The sequence below is a fragment of the Oryctolagus cuniculus genome, chromosome 10 (genome assembly GCF_051225735.1).
Source record: "Oryctolagus cuniculus isolate XC-2025 breed Fujian yellow rabbit chromosome 10, ASM5122573v1, whole genome shotgun sequence".
Lineage (NCBI taxonomy): Eukaryota > Metazoa > Chordata > Mammalia > Lagomorpha > Leporidae > Oryctolagus > Oryctolagus cuniculus.
This window is the reverse complement of record NC_142876.1, coordinates 70,087,221-70,109,818: the sequence shown is the minus strand read 5'-3', so window position 1 is coordinate 70,109,818 and position 22,598 is coordinate 70,087,221. Positions and strand designations below refer to the sequence as shown.

The 22,598-nt window shown below is 40.8% G+C and overlaps 1 protein-coding gene across 17 annotated transcripts in view; it reads right to left on the bottom strand.

The window, feature by feature from the left end:
• CEP192 (centrosomal protein 192) overlaps positions 1-22,598 on the bottom strand; it is a 151,007-nt gene that overhangs the window by 66,721 nt on the left and 61,688 nt on the right. For 16 of the 17 annotated variants that reach the window (XM_089305389.1, XM_017343984.4, XM_089305392.1 and 13 more), the window contains 5 exons: positions 21,951-22,160; positions 19,658-19,784; positions 18,812-18,942; positions 8,800-9,613; positions 8,582-8,708 (listed from right to left, as the gene is read on the bottom strand). In XM_089305389.1, coding sequence (XP_089161515.1) covers positions 8,582-8,708; positions 8,800-9,613; positions 18,812-18,942; positions 19,658-19,784; positions 21,951-22,160 — 1,409 coding nt within the window. Of the gene's footprint in view, positions 1-8,581; positions 8,709-8,799; positions 9,614-18,811; positions 18,943-19,657; positions 19,785-21,950; positions 22,161-22,598 lie in introns of those variants that run through there. The other variant, XM_089305397.1, reaches the window with a different exon arrangement.

Sequence of the window (22,598 nt, the reverse complement as noted above, 5' to 3'; positions counted from 1 at the left end):
GCCAGTTCAAGTCCCGGCTGCTCCACTTCCAATCCAGCTCTCTGCTATGGCCTGGGAAAGCAATAAAAGATGGTCCAAGTCCTTGGGCCCCTGCACCTGCATGAGAGACCCGGAAGAAGCTCCTGGCTCCTGGCTTCAGATCAGCACAGCTCCAGCTGTTGTAGCCAACTGGGGAGTGAACCATTAGATGGAAGACCTCTCTTTCTCTCTCTCTGTTTAACTCTGATATTCAAATAAATAAAATAAATCTTTAAAAAAAAAAACTATGATAAGTTAAAAGATAAAACAAAAGTTAAAAGAAAGCAGGTTAAACTTCCACTTGCGATGCTGGCAACCCATATCGGAGCACCAGTTTGAGTCCTAGCTGCTCTGTTTCCAAACCAGCTCCCTGCAAACACACCTGGGAAATCAGCAGCAAAAGGCCCAAGTGCTTGGGCCCTGGCCACCCATATGAGAGACCCAGATGGAGTTCCAGGTTCCTGACCTTAACCCTGGACTAGCATGGACCGTTGCAGCCATTTGCAGAGTGAACCAATAAATCAAAGATCTTTTTCTCTGTCTCTCCTCTCTCTCTGTTGCTCTTTTAAATCAATAATGTCTTTTAAAAATTAGAAAGCAATAAACAGTGAGCTCCCATACATATTGCACATCTGCAAATATGTGCAATATGTATGGGAGCTCAGTGTTTATTGCTTTCTTCTGTTAGTCAGTACCTGTCTCAGGGCCATCAATGTAGGTGATAGGAGAAGCAGATAGTACCTCCCAAGGTGAGTGGCAAAAGTCACAGTGCCGACAGCACAGGCAATAGGAAAATACCGAGCTATCACTGCCGATAATTTCTGCAACTACAGAAGGCTCTGCCATTGAGCTTCAATTTAGCCCCTAACTTGACAGGATCTTACCCCATCATTTTTGACACAAAGTTCTGAACATTCATGTTAGCAATGGACAAAACACAGAAAATTCAAATTGGAATTCTGATCTGTAAAAAGCCTCTAATCAAAACAGTATTGTCAAAATATCAGTTAGTAAAATACTAGCCAATATAGACAAAATATTATTAACCAAATTGCTTTCATTCTGTATTTTGGCTACTGCATGACATGCACCTAGAGGGTTCCTGCACATATATACATGCTTGGACATAGCTATACACACACAAAACCACGATAAAGGCATGAAAAAGAGTTCTGGGTCACTAGAGTGATGTATTCTATTAATTCAGTTCCTTTGGTTGACAGGAATAAATCCATTTAGGTTAAATTACTTCAAGTAATAACAAGTGAACTGCAAAAGCACATGTGGAAAAAAAGGAGACATTTCAGTTGAGAGGTCAAACTACAAAAGTGCAGTACACAGCACACAAAGATTCAAAATCAGTTCTAGATTAGAAACTCTACATCAGCTCCATGGACCAGCTGAAAGCCAGCCAGGAGCCAGAAGACCCATGTGCAGGAATGCCAAGGAGCAGCAAAATTCACCAAGCAAATATAATAGCCAGAAAATATTACCACTAGTAGAACTGCAACCAACATTTCACCACACACACAGACACACATACACACACACACAATGAAGCAATCACCTCTATGAACAATGATCACACAGGAGAAATATAAATTAGCAAGTAAAAAATAGATGAAGAAACAGGGCATCAGGAGGAAATAGAATTTGAACCACCAGGAACCTGAAAAAAAAGTATGAAGCTTTAAGTAAAGATAATAAATACAAAATTAAAGCCAAACCCACATTGATAGCAATGAAAAGCACAGTTAATATTGTAGAAAATCACTGGTACAGAAGATAAACATCTGAAAAACTATCCCTGATACAGAAGGAAGGTTGACAGAAAAGGAAAATGAGAAAAAGGGAACAGTCTTAGATAACCAGAGAAGGGTAATGGGTGTACTCAAAAGGAGGTGAGAATAAGCTGGACGCAGCCAAATGAAAGGTGATAAAAATTAAAACGTTCTTTAGCAGAAAAAAGAACTGCACAGAGGCCAACACTGTGGCACACTAGGTTAATCCCCGCCTGCAGTGCCAGTATCCCATGTGGCACTGGTTCTAGTCCCTGGCTGCTCCTATTCCAATCCATCTCTGCTGTGGCCTGGGAAAGCAGCAGCAGATGATCCAAGCGCTTGGGCCCCTGCATCAGCATGGGAGACCCCAAAGAAGCTTCTCCAGCTCCTGGCTTCCTATCAGCTCAGCTCTGGCTGATGTGGACATTTGGGAAGTGAACCAGTGGATGGAAGGCCTTTCTCTCTGTCTCTCCCTCTCAATGTCTGTAACTCTACCTCTCAAATAAATAAATGAAACCTTAAGGAAAAAAAAACTGCACATACAGAGGTTACCATATTCCAGGAAAATTAGCCAAAAGCAGCTGACACAGGGAAAACAACAGCAACATAAAAAGGACCCAGCAGTTTAGGTTTAGATGAAACTATGTATTGCAGAGAACAGATAAACAGGAGGTGGTAGATTCATGCAATAGTACTACTTAGTAAACATGATGAACTGCTAGTCTGTGCAACAATGGCAATGAAACTCAAAAACAGTATAGTGGAAGAACCCAGGCACAAACATGAACAACATCCTGTGTGATTCCATTTATATAAAATCCAAGAACAGACAAAACTAAATTACAGAGAATGGGTTCCAGGATAAGGAAAGAAATTGACCAGCAGCAGGCAAGTAGTTGATGGAATAATGAAAATGTTTTATGTGCATCCATATATATGTCAAAAACTCATTCAGGGGCTGGTGCTGTGGCATAGCAGGTAAAGCTGTCGCCTGTAGTGCCAGCATCCAATATGGGCATCAGTTCAAGACCCAACTGCTCCACTTTCAATACAGCTCTCCGCTATGCCTTGGGAAAGCAGTTCAAAAGGGCCCCTGAACTCATGTGGGAGACCTGGAGGAGGCTCCTGGCTCCAAATCCCACAGCTCCAGCCACTGCGGCCATTGGGGAGTGAACCCAATGGAAGCGGATGGAAGACTTTTCTCTCTCCCTGCCTTTGCCTCTGCCTCTCTGTACCTCTTTCAAACAAATCAATAAATCTTTAATCCTCTGACTGCGGCGCCAGCATCCCATATGGGCACTGGTTCTAGTCCCGGATGCTCCTCTTCCAATCCAGCTCTCTTCTGTGGCTTGGGAGGACAGTGGAGGATGGCCCAAGTCCTTGGCTCCCTGCATCCACATGGGAGACCGGGAAGAAGCACCTGGTTCCTGGCTTCGAATCAGCACAGTTCTGGCCATTCTGGCCATTTGGGGAGTGAACCAACAGAAGGAAGATCTTTCTCTCCCTCTCACTGTCTGTAACTCTAACTCTCAAATAAATTAATAAATAAATCTTTAAATAAATAAATAAATAGAACTCATTCACTGATACCCCCAAGATATGTGTGTTTTACTGTATGTTAATTATACTTCAATAAAAACATAATAAAAAATTCATACTGGAGGGGCTGGAGCTATGGCATAGTAGGCTGTGATGCCTGCATCCCATATGGGTATTGGTTCGATTCCCAGGTGCTCCTCTTCCAATCCAGCTCTCTGTTTATAGCCTGGGAAAGCAGTGGAAGATGGCCAAGTGCTTGGATCCCTGCACCCATGTGGGAGACGCAGAAAAAGCTCCTGGTTCCTGGCTTCAATTGGCTCAGCTCCGGCCGTTGCGGCCATTTGGGGAGTGAATCAGCAGATGGAAGACCTTTCTCTCTGTCTCTCCCTCTTTCTATCTGTAACTCTGCCTCTCAAATAAATAAATAAAATATTTTAAAAAAATTTATATTGGAAAAGTGCAAAATTGGATTAGGAGGGGGAGAAAATTTGACTATAAACATGCTAGTAGGCTAAACCCTACTCTTTAAAAAAAATTAATTTATTTGAAACATAGAATTAAAGATAGAGAGAGAGAAAGAGAGAGAGAGAGAGAGAGAGGGAGGGAGGGAGGGAGGGAGGGGGAAAGACAGAGAGATAGAACTTTCATCCACAGATTCACTAGCCAAATGGCCACAACAGCCTGGGCTGGGTCAGACTGAAGCCAGGAGCCAGGAGCTTCTTCCCAGTCTAAACATGTGGTTGCAGTGGTCTAAGCACTTGGGTCACCTTTCGCTGCTTTCCCAGGAGCATTAGCAGGGAGCTGGATCAGAAGTAGTGCAGCCAGGACTCAAACCAGTGCCTGTATGGGATGCCAGCATCACCAAGCAATGGGCTTGATGTGCTATGTCACAACGCCAGTCCCTAAACCTTACTCTTGAAGAATGCACAGATTAATCTATATGCTACACACTGATCAAGCAATTTCAACTGTATTTGCTTTAGTGAATATGGAAGCATAAAGTGTACGCTAAGCTACTCGAAAACACAATTAACTCTCTTTATCATATTCTCCAGCAATTTTAATTCATGGCACACTTACACTCTCACAAGTCAACCTTTTCTTATTTTCTTATTAAGTTCCATGGTTCTGACTCAGCCAACAAAATGAAGGTACAGATACTTTGCTAGTTTACTACTGTGTGAGCTTACCAATTTCATGGTCACTTTTTAGAAAAGTGACCCTCATTCAAAATATCTGGCCATATGCTATGATCAAGAGATGGCTCAATTTCCCCTTTAAGCATGTTACCTACACTGAATGTATAAGCATACAAATATTTATCTTAAGACTTCAAGAAAAAAAACTGGTAGGTTCAAGATTAAGACCAATCAGCCCAATATTTGGGGTCTGACCATGCAGTAAAGGACAGTTTGAAGGAGAAACTTATAATAAAGTAAGTCATCATAGAGTATTTATATTTTTATTTGAATGCCTTCATACATATTTTTTAAAAAATTAAAACCAGGCCAGTGCCGTGGCTTACTTGGCTAATCATCTGCCTGTGGCGCCGGCACCCCGGGTTCTAGTCCCGGTTGGGACGCCGGGTCCTAGTCCCGGTTGCTCCTCTTCCAATCCAGCTCTCTGCTGTGGCCCAGGAGGGCAGTGGAGGATGGCCCAAGTGCTTGGGTCCCTGCACCCGCATGGGAGACCGGGAGGAAGTACCCGGCTCCTGGCTTTGGATCAGTGTAGCACCGGCCATAGCGGCCATTTGGGGAGTGAACCAATGGAAGGAAGACCTTTCTCTCTGTCTCTCTCTCACTGTCTGTAACTCTCTGTCTCTCTCTCTCACTGTCTAACTCTGCCTGGCAAAAAAAATAAAAAATAAAACCAAAGAACAAAAGATGAAATTGGAAAATACACAATAGGAAAGGGACACTGCAAAAAATACTGTCCAGGAAGGAATCGACACATAAAAATGTGAAATATAAACAAAACAAGATAGAAATTAAGAAAGAGGCAGACTATTGTAGGGATGAAACAGCTCAGGAGCTTTGGTTTCAAGAGCAGATACACAAAGCAAACCTATAATTAATATTAATTCTACTAATACATGGTGACCCACACATAGTACTCCCGTTGAGCTACAGTTGTAGTACTGTACTGGGGAAACTGCGTGAGGGTACACTTCTTGTGAATCTATAATTATTTCCAAAGTAAAAATGTTTTATGAAAGGTTTAAAGAGGAGGTTGGCGCCATGGTGCAGCAGGACAAGCAGTTGCCTGCAGTGCCTGCATCCCACATGGGTGCCAGTTCGAGTCCTGGCTACCCCTCTTCTGATCTAGCTCCCTGCTAATGCACCCAGGAAAACAGCAGAGGATGGCCCATGTGCTTGGGTCCCTGTACCTACGTGGTAGACTCTGATGAAACTCCACTGCAGCCATCTGGGGACTGAACCAGTGGATGGAAGACCATTCCCTCTCTCTAACTCTACCTTTCAAATAAATAAAACAAATCTTCTTTAAAAAAGGATTAAAGAGATAATAAATTGCAGAAATCAAGCAAAATAGGCCCTGTATATGTATCACAAAGGCTTCTGAGAGTGGAGCAGGGAGAAAGGGAATGCAGTAGGATTAATATTTCCAGAAATAACCCCCCAAAAAACTTACTGTAAATAAAAGAATGCTTGAATCCACAATGTTGAATGGGTATACTGTATATAGGGCAAAGTAACTATGAAGAGTTAACAGAGATACAACGACAGCCTACTAAAATCAGTAAACTTCAAAACTGAAGAGTCTTCAGCAAAATCTTACAAACATCAAGTCAATTCAAAGGCAAAAAGAATTAAGGTAGACTCTGATTTTCTCCAACACTCTGTGGAGAAGTGTAAGTTACAGATTGAAAACACACTACGACACGCCATGAGCCAGATGACCTTCAAATTTGGTTGCGGTGAATGACCTTTAATATCCTTTAGAATACAGTACTACTGGTAAATGAGTGAGCCGTGGCACCGGCCAAAAAGCTATTTTAAAATGAGGCATCTATAAGGAGTCCATGATACATGAAAGAACTAAGCTCTCTGCTGATATCAAGCTCTCAGTGACCCACACCACATTTCAGATGAAACTGGAACACTTCAATGGCAGCACAGCAAAGTTAATAGGTAATTCTAAAATATACCATTTTGAAATAAATCAAATCTGTATCTTTATGACAATTTTACTGGTTAAGGCAAATTTTCATATTCCCTAATAACACTTCAATAAAGAAACATAAGAAATTCTTATAAAAAGTCATAAAACAAAGTTAAAACTGTGTGAAGTTATTCATTTCAGTTGTATTAAAATAGAAATCATGTAAGACACTAAGTTTCCCCAAGAAGCATCAAGTAAATAAACTAAAACAGACCCATTATACAATCTGTAACATTACCAGCTATTTTAAAAAAATATATATTTATTTATTCATTTAAAAGGCACAGCAGCAAGAGAGGGGAGAAACAGAAAGATCTTCCATCTGCTGGTTCATGCCCCCAAAAAGCCACAACTGCCAGTACTAGGCCAGGCCCAGGTTGGGAGTCGAGAACTCCATCCAAGTCTCTCACATGGATGGCAGGGACCCAAGTACTAAAGCCATCCTATGCTGCCATCGCATGCATTAGCAGGAAGCTAGACCAGAAATGGAGCAGCTGCAACTTGAACTGATACACTGACAGGGGATACTAACATTGCCAGCAGCAGCTTAACCCACTGTACCACAATACTGGCCTGCTAGCTTGCTTCTTTTAAAAAATACAGAAAATTACTTTAAGTGAAAAAAAAAGTATAAAAATTTGCACAGAAAAACAGCTATCTTAGAACATAAGTATTTATAATGATTACCTTTGAGAGATAAATCTATACATCAGTGGTGGTGAAACTTTTTTCTGCCAAGGGCCATTTGAATATTTATAATATCATCAAAATTACCAACTTTGAGCCAGAGCAGTGGCATAGCGGATAAAGCCATCACCTGCAGTTCAAGTCCCGTCACTCTACTTTTTGATCTAGTAATCTGCTATAGCCTGGGAAAGCAGCAAAGATGGCCCTAGTCCTTGGTCCCCTGCACTTGCATGGGAGACCCGGAGGAAGATCCTAACTCCTGGCTTTGGACTGGCACAGCTCCAGTCACTGTACTCACTTGAGGAATGAACCAGCAGATGGAAGACCGCACGCTCTCTCTCTCTGCTTATGCCTTTCTGTAACTCTGCCTTTCAAATAAATAAACAAATCTTTAGAAGATATTGTAAATAAGAGTATAAAAATTTGCACAGAAAAACAGCTCTGAAAAAGTGAGTATTTAAAATGATTACTTCTGAGAAATGAATCTATGGATCAATGGTTGGGAACATTTTTTCTGCCAAGGGCCATTTGAATATTTGTAATATCATTCATGGATTATACAAAATTATCAACGTGGGGCCAGCACTGTGGTGTAGTAGGCTAAGCCTCGGCCTGTGACACCAGCATTCCATATGGGCACTGGTTCGAGGCCCGGCTGCTCCTCTACAATGCAGCTCTTTGCTAACAGCCTGGGAAAGCAGTGGAAGACGGCCCAAGTGCTTGGGACCCTGTATCCACATGCGAGACCTGGAAGAAGCTCTTGGTTCCTGGCTTTGGATTGGCCCAGCTTTGGCTGTTGCAGCCATTATGGGGAAGTGAACCAATGGATGGAAGACCTTCCTCTCTCTCACTCTGTCTGTAACTCTACCACTCAAATAAATAAATAAACAAAATTATCAACTTAAAAATTAGTGTGCTATTCTTATCTATACTCTTGTAGAACAGGGGTCTTTCTATTTTTTACTTGCTGAACATTATGGTTGGTGGTACATGAAGCCTATAATTATAAAGTAAACTGAAAATATGTTATTGTAAAAAATAAAGGGAAAAAAAGGTAGGAAGGAGGGTGGTTGAGGGAGGGAGGGAAGTATGGTTATCTTCTTAGAATTGTATCTATGAAACACATGGAATCTATTTTCTTTATATTAATATAAATTTGTTTTAAATTGGCCTGCTATAGATTTATTGAACTTCAAGTGCTGCCTGCAGCTGCCTTGACAGGGCCAAACCAAATGATTTTGCAGGCCTTATGCAGCCTACAGGCCTGCAGTTCCCCACCTCTGCTGTAGGTTAATAATTTTTCTTCTTTAAACCTTCTGACCAGTTTTTATACACTGAGCATATCCTTTTATTATTAAAAAGAGGTAAGCACCTACCCTGATAAACTGGTTCCAGAAACTTCACTAGGAGAAGAGTGACTCAGTGGTGATGTAGAAGGTCTGAAGCTCTCCTGGTCTTCCTCTGAGCCATGTGCACCTCGCTCAGGAGAGGCATCTTTCAAATCTATCAGGAAAGTATTTCCAATGAGAATAGAAAAAAAAAAAAAAAAAACCTGCATAATTTTGTGAGTGTGATCAGTTACTCAGACACTTACCAACAGCTTTGGGTGAGACTACGGAATGTTTTCCAAAGGTCACATGCTTTTCGCTGTTGCTTGTTTCACTAACATGTTCACTTTGTCTACGGCATTCTCCATTATCTTCCGTTTCTTCATGCCCTTCTAGCAGCCAAACAGATGTTATTCTGGGATTCCTTACTGATGAAAGAGATGTTGGAGTGGAAGCAGAGGTAGCTTTCTCACTATCACCAACACCTGATACCTTGTCAACAGTGTGTATCTTCACATCCACTACTGCACCTTCGTTCTCTCTTACATTTGTAAGAACTGAGTTTGAAGAGTTTACTGCTCCAGCTGATTCCTGGTTCCCACTGTCTCCATTTTCACCATAAAAAACAGCTGCTGTATTTTCTCTTGGTTCCCTTCCACTTACATTAGTAGTTCCCAAGTTCATGTCTTGAATACTTTGTTCTTTTGGCAAAGACAAATCCCAGATACCAGACATACCAGCTCTGGAAAGGTTTTCCAATCTACCTACTTGTCTATTGACTTCTGTTTTTGTAAGATATTTCTCCATATCAAATGCATTAGATGCACTGCTTTTTTCTAAATCATTTGGTGAGAAATTGGATACACTGGAACAGATCTCTCGTTTATCATCTTCCTGTAAAGCCTTGTCTCTGTTTTTATTTGTAAGTGCCTTAATCATGGCAACAAGTTGGGAAGGGTCGGTACTGACTGATGCATCTGCAATGGCTGAGGCAATGGTGCTTATCCTAAGGACAGAATCACTACCACTAGTTGACATCTCATCGTTTGTTTGGAGTTTGTTGTTCCTGAAGAAAGTGTCCTGGAATTGAAAAAATTTGCAAGAGATACGTTTATACTTCATTTCCAGAGACATGAACATATTAGTTCATATTTTTTTAAAAGTTCATTTGAAAGTCAGAAATACAGAAAGAGAAGGGGAGGGAGGGAGGGGGGATGGATGGAGGGAGGGAGAGAGAGAGAGAGAGCGCGAGCTCTTCCACCCACTGGTTCACTCCCCAAATGCCCACAATGGCTGGGGCTTGGCCAGGCCAAAGCCAGGAGCCAGAGGCTTCCTGCATGTCTCCCAGGTGAGTGCAGGGGCTCAAGCACTTGGGCTCAAGCCATACGCCGCTGCTTTCCCAGCCACATTAGTAGGGAGCTGGATCAGAAATGAAGCAGCCAAGACTTAAACTGGTACCCATTATGGGATGCTGGCACTACAGACAGTAGCGTAACCTGCTGAGCCATAGCACCAGCTGAACATATTAGTTTAATCTGTATTTATAGTAGTCCCCCACTTATCCATGGGTTATATGCCCCAAGACTTCCAGAGGATGCCTATAACCATACATATACTAAGTTTTTTCCTAAATATATATGCTTATGATAAAATTTAAAGTAAAATCTAGGAACAACTAACAATGAAAGAGAATAATTAAAACAACACCCTGAAATAAAAGTTACGTGAATGTCTTATTCAGGGGTGAAGAATCTTTTTTCTGTCAAGGACCATTTGGATATTTATACTATCATTTGGGAGCCATACAAAATTATCAACTTAAGAATTAGCGGCCAGCACCACAGCTCACTAGGCTAATCCTCCACCTGCAGCGCCGACATCCTGGGTTCTAGTCCCAGTCTGGGCGCCGGATTCTGTCCCGGTTGCTCCTCTTCCGGGCCAGCTCTCTGCTGTGGCCCAGGAGTGCAGTGGAGGATGGCCCAGGTCCTTGGGCCCTACACCCGCATGGAAGACCAGGAGGAAGCACCTGGCTCCTGGCTTCGGATTGGTGCAGAGCGCACCGTAGCAGTCATCTGGGGGGTGAACGAACGGAAAAAGGAAGACCTTTCTGTCTCTCTCTCCCTCTCTCTCTAACTCTGCCTGTCAAAAAAAGAATTAGCCTGCTGCTGGCACTGCGGCAACTAGGATAATCCTCCGTCTGCAGCGCCAGCACCCCAGGTTCTAGGCCAGGTCGGGGCGCCGGATCCAGTCCCAGCTGCTCCTCTTCCAGTCCAGCTCTCTGCTGTGGCCAGGGAGTGCAGTGGAGGATGGCCCAAGTGTTTGTGCCCTGCACCTGCATGGGAGACCAGGAGGAAGCATCTGGCTCATGGCTTTGGATCAGCAAAGCGCCGGCCCTAGTGGCCATTAGGGGAGTGAACCAACAAAAGGAAGACCTTTCTGTCTCTCTCTCTCACTTGTCTAACTCCGCCTGTTTAAAAAAAAAAAAAAAAAAAAGAATTAGCCTGCTATAGATTTACTAAATTTCAAGTCCTGCCTGTGATTGCCTTAGCCGGGACAGACCAAATGATTCTATAGGCTTTATGTGGCCCACAGGCCATACATTCCCTACCCGTCTTATGTGAATCAATCAGTCTCTCTCAAAATTTTCCATTTAGGGGCTAATGTTGTGACACAACAGGTTAAGCTACCACTGACACTGGTATCCCATATCAGGTCACAAGTTTGAGTCCTGGCTGCTCCATTTCTGATCAAGCTCCCTGCTAATGCACATGGGAAAGCAGAAGTTGGCCCAAGTACTTGGCTCCTGTCATCCATGTGGGCAACCTGGATGGATTTCTGTGCTCCTGAGTTCAGCCCAGTCCAGCCCCAGCCATCACAGCTATTTAAGGAGTGAACTAGCAGAGAAATCTTTTTTTTTTTTTTTTTGACAGGCAGAGTGGACAGTGAGAGAGAGAGAGACAGAGAGAAAGGTCTTCCCTTGCTGTTGGTTCACCCTCCAATGGCCGCCACGGCCGGCGTACCGCGCTGATCCGATGGCAGGAGCCAGGTACTTCTCCTGGTCTCCCATGGGGTGCAGGGCCCAAGCACTTGGGCCATCCTCCACTGCACTCCCTGGCCACAGCAGAGAGCTGGCCTGGAAGAGGGGCAACTGGACAGAATCCGGCACCCTGACCGGGACTAGAACCCAGTGTGCCGGCACCGCAAGGCGGAGGATTAGCCTAGTGAGCCGCGGCTCCGGCCCGAGATCTCTTTTTCTATCGCTCCATCTCTTGGTCACTCTCTCAAATAAATAATTAAATCTTTAAAAAATTTTTTGCCATTTAATGTTCTAGAGCCACAGTTGACCACAGGAAACTGAAACTACAGAAACTAAAACTTAGATAAGAAGGGACTAATGTACAAGCATTATGTAAGATATAACAGCACCAAGGAATGAATGGTATACCAGTTTAACAGCCTAATGAAAAAGACAGCTGTTATTAACTTTAATCACACAGTGTCAGGTTATATATAAATTGTCAGGTTTAAAAAAGAAAGCAAAATGAGGAATTAAAGATGCTAAAATTTAATTAAAGAATAATTTATAACCAAAAAACTAAGCTACTGATATTGAAGAGGTAGCTAGCCATTGTGATTACTAGTACAATTCTCAACATTTTTATTAATCATTAGAATTATTTAAATCAGAACCATGAATTAAAAACTGAAATGGGCCCAACAGCAAAGAAATATAAAACTATTTAACAAAAAAATTCAGGTAAAGACTTCTGCCTCTAGTAACAGATTAGGTAATACAAAACAACCTGTTGCCAACAGCAATTAGAACCAGGACGCATCTTCAAAAACATCTCTGATCAACTGGAGAGTTAGGACAGTCCACGTACATGGGGCTAAAATCTAAGAGAAGAAAGCACCTCAGAGTAATAAGCCCAACAGTGGGAATGTTTCTCCTTTGAGGACCTGCTGCTTCAGGAGGCTGAGCAAAGCTATTCAAGTGAGAAATAAGAGTACAAAAATTGAGTTCAGAGTCTGACAATGATGGGGTTTGGGGTTAAGGGCTTGCCTGGGTGTGAGTGTGTTTGTGAGTGACATCATAGAAAACCTCAATGATTCAGGGAGAAACCACAAAGGGACACATGGTGGGAGCAAAGGTAAACTAACACTGGACTGGCCTGTTAAGGACCAGAGCACGGTTCTACACAGCTCAACGCCAGTAACAGAATTACAGAGGTTGCCAGTTCCCCTTACTCCCTATCAGGGGCAAACAAAATCAGTCTGGAAGACAGCACCTCCCTTAGCCTCAAATTATTTCAACAATTTTCCCTGTAAACTCAGGGGAAAAAAAAAAAGATATTTAAGCACATTGCAGTAAAATGAATAAAAACCCTAGGAAAAATTTTAAAGCCGCCAGAGATATCATTATCTTTAATCAATTAACAGTAAGACTCAGTCAACATTTAAAATGAAACAAAAGCTTTTAAAGTGCAAAAGCTGTTCACAACAGAACTCTTACCAAGAAAAATACACTTGTAGAATGATGGGGAAACAGAGACATTTTTGGAGAGAAAAAAAAGAAAACTCATTACTAGCACACCCTTACTAAAACAAATATTAAGGATATCCCTCAACTAGAAGAAAATCAACCTCATATGAGAGGGCTAAGATGTACACTGTTTGGATGTGATAATAGTAGCCATCCTTATCATCATATAACATGGTATTTAAATATAGAGACAATTAAAATTTAACACAATATTAGTTTTAAAGTTTGGAGGGCAGTAAATTGAGTATTTTATTATCCTTACTATGTATAATAAGAACTTTTATAAAAACAAAAAATAATTTTTATTAAACATTAGTAAGTCAAGGATACAGATTATAATACATGGGAAACCACTACATTAATATGAATATAGTTATTATGTATAATCAAATTAATATAGAGAAAAATTAAAATATTTTAAATATTTACTCCAAAAAACTGGCAAAAGAATAAAGTCTAAATGAAGGAAACAGAAAGCAAATGAAGACATCACCGTGAAAGTGTCATTTATTGGTAACTATCTTAAATAAAAGTGGAAAGAATGATTGTGAGATTGGTTGAAAAACAAAATACAATTCCATGTTCTCACAAAAGAAACATCTAAAATACAACGACATAGAAAGCTTAAAAGGAAAATCATGGGAAAAGATATAACCTGCTAACCCTAATCAAAGACAGCTGGTGTTAACTATGCTCATGTCAGACAAGACTGAGGGAAAAAAAGCATCAATAGAGATGGGAAGACATATACTGACTGATAGAAGATTTGATTCACCAGAGAGAACAATTTTAATTTGTATTGACTTTATATAGCCTCAAAATTTTTAAAAATATTTATAGTAAATATAAACTCATAATAAAATTAGCAAATATACAGACTCATAATTAATACTAGAAATTCCACAATCATAGTGGGAGATTTAAAAACCTAAATAACTGAAACAACAGCACAATGATTCTAAGAATGCAAGCAGCTTGAGCGGCCTGATCTAAACAAATCTCACTGAAAAGAAACACAAGAGTGCAGCCACCAGTCACAGGACAGGCATTTCCGTCAAGTGCATAGGGACCATTTTCAAAAGCAGTACAGACGCTGAGTTACATAACATATCTCAATAAATGACAAAAGAATAAACACAAAAAGAATCTCTAGGCCTAAAACCAAAAATCTCAAATGTGTGGAAACTAGGTGACACGTTTTTTAGAGAACTCAAGGGGAGGTGCCAGTGCTGTGTTACAGTGGATAAAACCGCTGTCTGCAACGACAGCATCCCATATGAGTGTCAGTTTGTGTCCCGGCTGATCTACTTCTGATCCTGCTAATGCCTTGGGAAAAGCAGCAGAAGATGGCCCAAGTGCTTCGGTCCGTTATCCATGTGGAAGGCCTGGAAGACACTCCTGTGTCCTAACTTAGGCCTGGCCCAACCCTGGCTGTTGCAGCCATATGGGAAGTGAACCAGTGGATGAAAGATCTCTGTCTCTCCTCTCTCTCTAACTTGTTAAGTAACTGGGAAAGGAAGAGGGAAGAAGAAGGGGAGGGCAAGGGGGAGAACACTCAAGGGGAGCAGGTATTGTGGTGCAGCAGGTTAAGATAGCATCCCGCCGGCACCGCGGCTCACTAGGCTAATCCTCCGCCTTGCGGTGCCGGCACACCGGGTTCTAGTCCCCGTCGGGGCGCCGGATTCTTTCCCGGTTGCCCCTCTTCCGGGCCAGCTCTCTGCTGTGGCCAGGGAGTGTAGTGGAGGATGGCCCAAGTCCTTGACCCTGCATCCGCATGGGAGACCAGGAGAGGCACCTGGCTTTGGATCAGCATGGTGCGCTGGCTGCAGCGCGCCGGCCGTGGCGGCCAGTGGAGGGTGAACCAACGGCAAAAGGAAGACCTTTCTCTCTGTCTCTCTCATTGTCCACTCTGCCTGTCAAAAAAAAAAAAAAAAAAAAGCATCCCATATGGGCACCAATTCAAATCCCAGCTGCTCCACTTTCAATCTAGCTCCTTGCTAATGTGCCTGGGAAAATAGTGAAAGATGACACAAGTGTTTGGGCCCCTGCACCCACCTGGAAGACATGGAAGAGCTGGAAGCCTGGCCTTAATAAGGCAGAGCTACACAGAGAGAGAAAGGGAAAGACAAAAAAGATTTTCCATGTAATGGTACACTCCCCAAATGGCCAAAATGGCCAGGTCTGGGCCAGGCCCCAACAAATAAATCTTAAAAAAAACAAAGAGGGGCCGGTGCCATGGTGCACTAGGTTAATCTCCTGCCTGCGGCACCGGCATCCCAGATGGGCACCAGGTTCTAGTCCTGGTAGTGTTCCTCTTCCAGTCCAGCTCTCTGCTGTGGCCTGGGAAAGCAGTGGAGGATGGCCCAAGTGTTTGGGCCCTGCACCCGCATGGGAGACCAGGAAAAGGCTCCTGGCTTTGGATTAGCATAGCTCCGGCCATTGCAACCATCTTGGGGGTGAACCATCAGATGGAAGACCTTTCTCTCTGTATCTCTCTCTCTCTCTCTGTAACTCTACCTGTCAAATAAATAAATAAATAAATACAACAAAGAACTCATGAGCAAAAGAAATTTAAAAATATACTCAATGAATAATGAAAACATGGCATATCAAAACATATGGAATAAATGAAAAATTGTGTGGACTACAACAAAAATTCTACTATGGAAATTAATACCACTAGATGCCTGATTAAATTAGAAAAGCAGGGAGACAGAAAAATCAACTAGCTACTCATTTGAAGAAGTCAGAAAAACAGCAAATGAAATTCACAGAAATTAAAAGAAATGAAGACCAGAAAATATGAAATAGAAGAAACAGAGAATAAAATTGATAAATTCACACAATTAAGACACCTCAAGGAAAACAGGCGACCTAGTCAATATAAGAACAAAATAGACATAGCTAAAGAACATAAGACAACAAGAGAACATTACAGTCAGCGTTACTACAATAGGTTTTCAGGTAAAGAGCAAACATCATAATTCCTAGAAAACTACAACTTACTTAAAGTGACATGACACTAAGAATTTTAATCAGGAGTTGTATAACTTTTTCTTGTTTTGTTTTTTAGGAGTTGTATAACAATTAAAGAAATCGAATTTGCAATTAAAAAGCACCAAATAAAGAACATACCAGTTCCAGATGATTTCAAAAAGGTATTCTAGCAAAAATTTTTTAAAAGTAGCTATCTTATCAAAACTACCAGAAAATAGCAAAAATGAGATCAAAACCAGATAATACCCCAAGAGGAGGCATTAATCTTAAAAGATATAAAGTCCTAACCAAACTGTTAAACCAAATCCAATGTAAGATATCATGACAAATCAGGTTTATTCCATATAATGTAATTCACAAAATAAGAGATAGTTCATATTCATCTTTTTTTTTTTTTTTTTTTTGACAGGCAGAGTGGACAGTGAGAGAGACAGAGAGAAAGGTCTTCCTTTTCCATTGGTTCACCCTCCAATGGCTGCTGCGGCCGGCGCACCACACTGATCCGAAGCCAGGAGCCAGGTGCTTCTCCTGGTCTCCCAAGCGGGTGCAGGACCCAAGTACTTGGGCCATCCTCCACTGCACTCCCGGGCCACAGCAGAGAGCTGGACAGGAAGAGGAGCGACCGGGACAGAATCCGGCGCCCCAACGGGGACTAGAACCCAGTGTGCCGGCGCCACAGGAGGAGGATTAGCCTAGTGAGCCACGGTGCCAGCCTCATATTCATCTTGAAAGATTCAGAAAAGCATGTGACAACAGGCAACTGCCTTACATGTTAAAAGCAAAAAACAAAATGAAAACAGAACAAAAAAATAGTGAGCAAAGAAGAGAACTCTACTAATTCAGTGATAAACAGAAACTTACAGTATACATCAAATGTAAAGATAAAAATACCGAAAAGCTTTCCCACTGTTTGGGGAAATAATGTATCATCACTTAAATTCAATACTGTTATGAAGTCCAGTTGAGTAAGGCAAAACAAGAAACAAAACACAGAAATGAAGGAATAAAACTTGTTATTCCCAGATGACATAATTATACATAGGAAATGCAGAGAATCTGTAATTATTAGTTAATAATTTATTGGATATAGAGTATATATACTTATATATATGAACAAACTGCATTTTGCTTTAGCCACAACAAATAAAAAATGAAGAAAGATAACATTAATATGATGTTTCAATAATTTAGGAAGAAATCTAACAAGAGACATGAAAAATACACACACACAAACATAAAACACAAAGAGAAGGAAACAAATTGAGGGATATGGAAGATTTCTCTCTCTCTCTGCCTTTTGATTAAAAATGAAATAACCTTTAAAAGATTCAAGATCACACAGATGTCAATTTGCTGTTTTACAGATTAAACAGAAAAGGTCAGTTGGTTGCTATGCAGAATCTGATGGTTTGATGTTACGGAAATGAAAAGTGCCAAAAATAGCCAAGATACTTAAGAAAAATGATAATGGAAGGACTTATAGGACTTATTCTACTAGATAGCAAGGCCCATTACAAAGACAGAATATTTAACGTTGCCATACTGACACAATCAGACAACTAGACCAAAGAAACACAATAGAGAATCTACAAATAGACATATAAAATCACGGGTATCTGATTAATGACAAAGTTGGTGTATTAGAGGAATGGAGAAAGCATGGCCTAATTGGACCATTAAGATACCATTAAAAGTGAAAAAGGCAAGTTACAGATGGGGAGAAGATACGTAAAACAGTTGTAACTAGCAAAAGGCTCCTATCCAACACATATAAAGAACTACAAATCGGTATGACAAAGAACCCACTAGAAAAATGAGGAGACCTGAACAGCTACTCCACAAAAGAAGCTATCCAAATGACCATAAACTAAAAATGTACTCAAGTTCATTAGCAGTCAAGGAAATGCAAATTAAAACAAGGAGATACCATGACACACTTACCAGAGTGATTAATAACACCCAGAATGGGTGAGGAAATGTACTAACAGGAATTATCATACACTATTGGAAGAAATCTACATTGATACAAACACTTGGGAAAACAATGTTAAAATTATCGAAGTGAAGGTATACAAACTCTATGACCCAGCAATTCTACTCTTAGAAACACCTGACACATGGATGTGTGGACAACATCAACAAGACAAGGGTACTAGGATGGCTGTTCAGACAGCATTCTTTTATAATTGCTCAACACTGTGACTATCCCAAACATTCATCAACTATAGGATGGATATGTAAATTGTAGAATATTTGTAATGGAATATTATACAGTAATGGAAATAGGTTTCTGTCATACTCATCTAACAGAAGATGAAGAGGAAAAAGTCTAAGAAAAGGAGTATTATCACATGGTTTCTTTTACATGAAGTTCAAAAAATGAAATAAATACAGTGTTTGAGGTCAAGGTACCAATGAAGGAAATGGTATTTGGGAGGGGGCAAAAAATAGTTTCAGGGCTGTTAGCAATATACTTTCTTGACAAGGGATGTGCACAGGTGTATAAATTATATATAAACATTCATTAAATCTGTTTCTTTTATAAACTCTTTGGTATGTATAATTACATTGATGAAATAGCTTTTTGTTTTACACTTCTAAAGAATACTTGCAATAAAATTGAAATCAGAAAAAAATCCATGTGAAACTGTATATTTTGCTCAGGTGATCTTACTTCAATCTTACACAAAAAATATATCAAGATCATCTTAGATTTCTTTCATGAAAGCTTAAGCTACCTCTGTTTTGCTTTTACTGGCAGTTAATGTCACATCATTTTCATCCATTTGTGAAGTACTCTCCAGTGCTTCAACCTGAAGTGTAACTGATCCTTCACTTAGTTGTGCTTCGGACTGTTCATTTAAATCTCCTGCAGAAAATATACAACAGTCAATTTAAAATTATATACTCTCTCACAGAAACCATCTGTGGGATAAGGACCAATCAAAATGATGATCAGCCGGCGCACTGAGGCCAGCACACCGCGCTGATCCAAAGGCAGGAGCCAGGTACTTCTCCTGGTCTCCCATGGGGTGCAGGGCCCAAGCACTTGGGCCATCCTCCACTGCACTCCCGGGACACAGCAGAGAGCTGGCCTGGAAGAGGGGCAACCAGGACAGAATCCGGCGCCCCGACTGGGACTAGAACCCTGTGTGCCGGCGCCGCAAGGCAGAGGATTAGCCTAGTGAGCCGCAGCGCCAGCCATAATAAAATACTTTTATAAATAGCATATTTAGACAATCATACCTGAAATCTTAAAAATCTATTTAAGTCTATCTAAATAATAAATTCAATATCTATGACTAATTAATTCACTCATTTAAAAGGCCAAAATTAACTAACTATTTGATATTACTTTATTTACTCTGGCTTTCACAAAAGGATTTAGGAGGATATTGGCTGATTTGTTTCTACTTCAGATTGAAAAGGAAATATGGATTTACATATGAGTAAAATCTATCACCATTATTGAAAATACACAAAGTGGCATATATATTTGCACTCATACTGAACATGATCACACAATTACTAAGTCACAAGTTTTAATATAAAGGTTCCTAAAATTCTTGCATTTAATCCTTTACCTGAAAATGGATCACGGTTAAGATGAGTCATTTCTTTTTCCATATTACTTCTTGATAGGTCAGACTTTCTTATTAAAGCAATGGGTTCTGTCTTCTCCGGTGATCTAATAAAATAACCAAATGATGGCTACAAAATAATTAAACGTGAATTACTTGCTTAATTCTCAACTGCTTTGAGAAATTCTAGGCTATCTTATACTGGAAAAACAGATAAATGGCTTCATCAAAACTGTTTATCCCATTTAACATCCAATTATAAGATGTACTTTAAAAAGTCCAGGTATAAACTTTTATTTCCTTAATGCAACCTACCTTTTAATCATTAGAATTAATATTGTCAAATAAATTGCCCTAAGAAATTCAGATTTAAAACAACACAGAAATGATACTTAAATGTTAGGCACTGTTCTAATCATCAGTGACATTCAGTGAGAAAAAATATAAAAATTCCTGCCTCCTAGAACTTATGGAGTATAAAGGTATTTTATTTTACAAACTAAACACATCCTTGAAAATATGTTTTAAGATTAGGTATGTTCCTACTGACTTGTACAAAAGTTTCAGACAAGGTGACATCCAAGGAGCCTGCTGAAGGACAGGAAATAAATTCCCACTTGTCTTTCTTATTTAACTTCCGTATATGCGATCTAAAATGTGTATTTGCCTGATAAAATCAATTTTACTCTCCATCACTTGGGAATTTCTTTCCTTGGCCCAATAACTTGAATGCAAGTAAAAATGCATGACTAATACCAAAATTTAAAATCGGAATAACAGATCTCTTTTTGCATGATCCAGTTCATCTGATTTAAAATAATTCACTCACTTCTCAATTTCTCTCACAATCTCAAGAATCCCAATCAAGCTATGCACAAAAACCCACCTCTCTCAAAAGCTTAAGATTGATGAACTAAGGATCTGGCAAGAGAACTATCTAAGTAGAAAAGCATTTGGGCTGCACTAAGGTAAGAGAGGAAAGGAATCACCTAAAGGCAGAATTTTTAAGTAAAAAGGAAGCAGAGGCAGGCATCTTGGCACAGCATGTTAAGCTGCCACTTGCAAGGCCCCATCCTATATCAGAGTTCCAGTTCCAGTTCCAGCCACTCTGCTTCCAACCCAGCTTCCTGCTAATGCATTCTGGGAGACAGTTGATTATGCTTCAAGTGTTTGAGTCCCTGCCACCCATGTGCGAGACCTGGATGGAGTTCTAGGCTACGGGCTTCAGCCTGGCCCAGCTCCGGTTAATGTGGCCATTTAGGGGTGAAGCAGAAGGTGGAAGATCTTTCTCCTTACCTGCTACACTTTGTGTGTATGCGTGTGTATGTATGTGTATGTATGATTCCGCCTTCCAAGTTGAAAATAAATATTTTAAACGGTAGGGGTAGGCATTGTGGTACAGGTTTAGCTGCCACTTGGGATGCTCTCATCCAATATCAGAGTTCTACTTTGCATCCCAGCTACTGTAATTCCAAACAAGCTTCCTTCTAATACATCCTTGAAAGCAACAGACAATAGCTCCAGTGTTTTGGTTCCATGTGGGAGACCTGGATGGAGTCCTAGAATCTGGGTTTTGTCCTGGCCCAGCCCTGACTGTTGCAGGCATTTGGGGTATGAATCAGTAGAAAATCTTTCCTTCTCTATCTCTGTACCTCTGCCTTTCAAGCAGATGACAATAAGTAAAAAAATAAACATTCTATTAAAAAACAAACAATTTTAAAGATAAAGAAGACTGAACATTTTTGGAAAAATTATCAGGCCATGTACGGAGTGAAAAAGCATACTCTGCAGAGAATGTTAAAACTGGCAAGCAACACTTTGCTCAGGACTAAAACGGAGCAAGATACTAATCATCAGAACCCAGGGACTTGTCTCAAAGCTCCCAAGCCTCCCCTCTTACCACAGGCCTAGAGACCTAGAAGGGCCGTGTGGTTTCAGGGAATGGGCCTGGAGCATTCTCCCTCAGCTGGTGGCCCAAGGCGCCCAGCACCTGGTACAGCACCCAACCTGGTTTCAGAGCAAGTTTAGTTTCTTCAGCATTCTCTTGCTTCCTCTTTCTCACATGTGCTCCTTCTGCACAAACCTGATTCTCTGACACAAGTTTCTGCAACACTAGGACCTCACAAGAACACAGATACCCCACCCAATCAATCCTCATCACTGTCACCTCCAAAACTGTGCCAAAATAAACCACTTTTCTTTATAACTTGCTCAGTCTTGAGTATTTTGTTATGGCAACACAAAACGGACTACTACATCTGATCACTTTAACAACTTATACACATCTTATACTTACTCTTTTCACATTGCTACCACCATCAAGGCAACCAAGAGCTTCAGATCTTTGAGCAAAGAACTCTCCTAAAGATAGTCGTAAATAACTGGCATCATCTTTGTTCAGATCAGATGTGCTAAATGATTTCTTCAACAGATTGTAATTAACTGTAGCTAACCAGGATGTATCCCCTAGTGCAACAGAAGTGTTCTGAGCATCTATGTTTTCTTCCTAGGAAGGAAAAAAAGCTATTACTCCATTTCTTCCACCAGCAAGCCTAATTTCTATTCTAATATAAAACCTAGAAAGATGTAACAGGGTAAACAGTTGGCCTAGCAGCTAGATGCTGATTAAGACACCTCTGTCCCACGTCAGAGTACCTAGTTTCAATACCTGGCTGCAGCCCCTGACACTGGCTTCCCACTGACGCCAACCCTGGGAGGCAACAGTGATGGCTCAAGTAATTGGGATCCTACCATCCAAATGGGAGATCTGGATTTTGTTTGCAGTTCTTGGATTTGGCCGTGGTTCAGCCCTGAGCAGTGTGGGCATTTGGGGAATGAATTAAAAGATAGCTGGTTCTCTCTCCCTCCCTCCCTCTCTCCCTCTCTAATAAAATTTTTTGGAAAAATTTAACTAAGAAAACTTAAAAATCAATTTTTGAAAAGT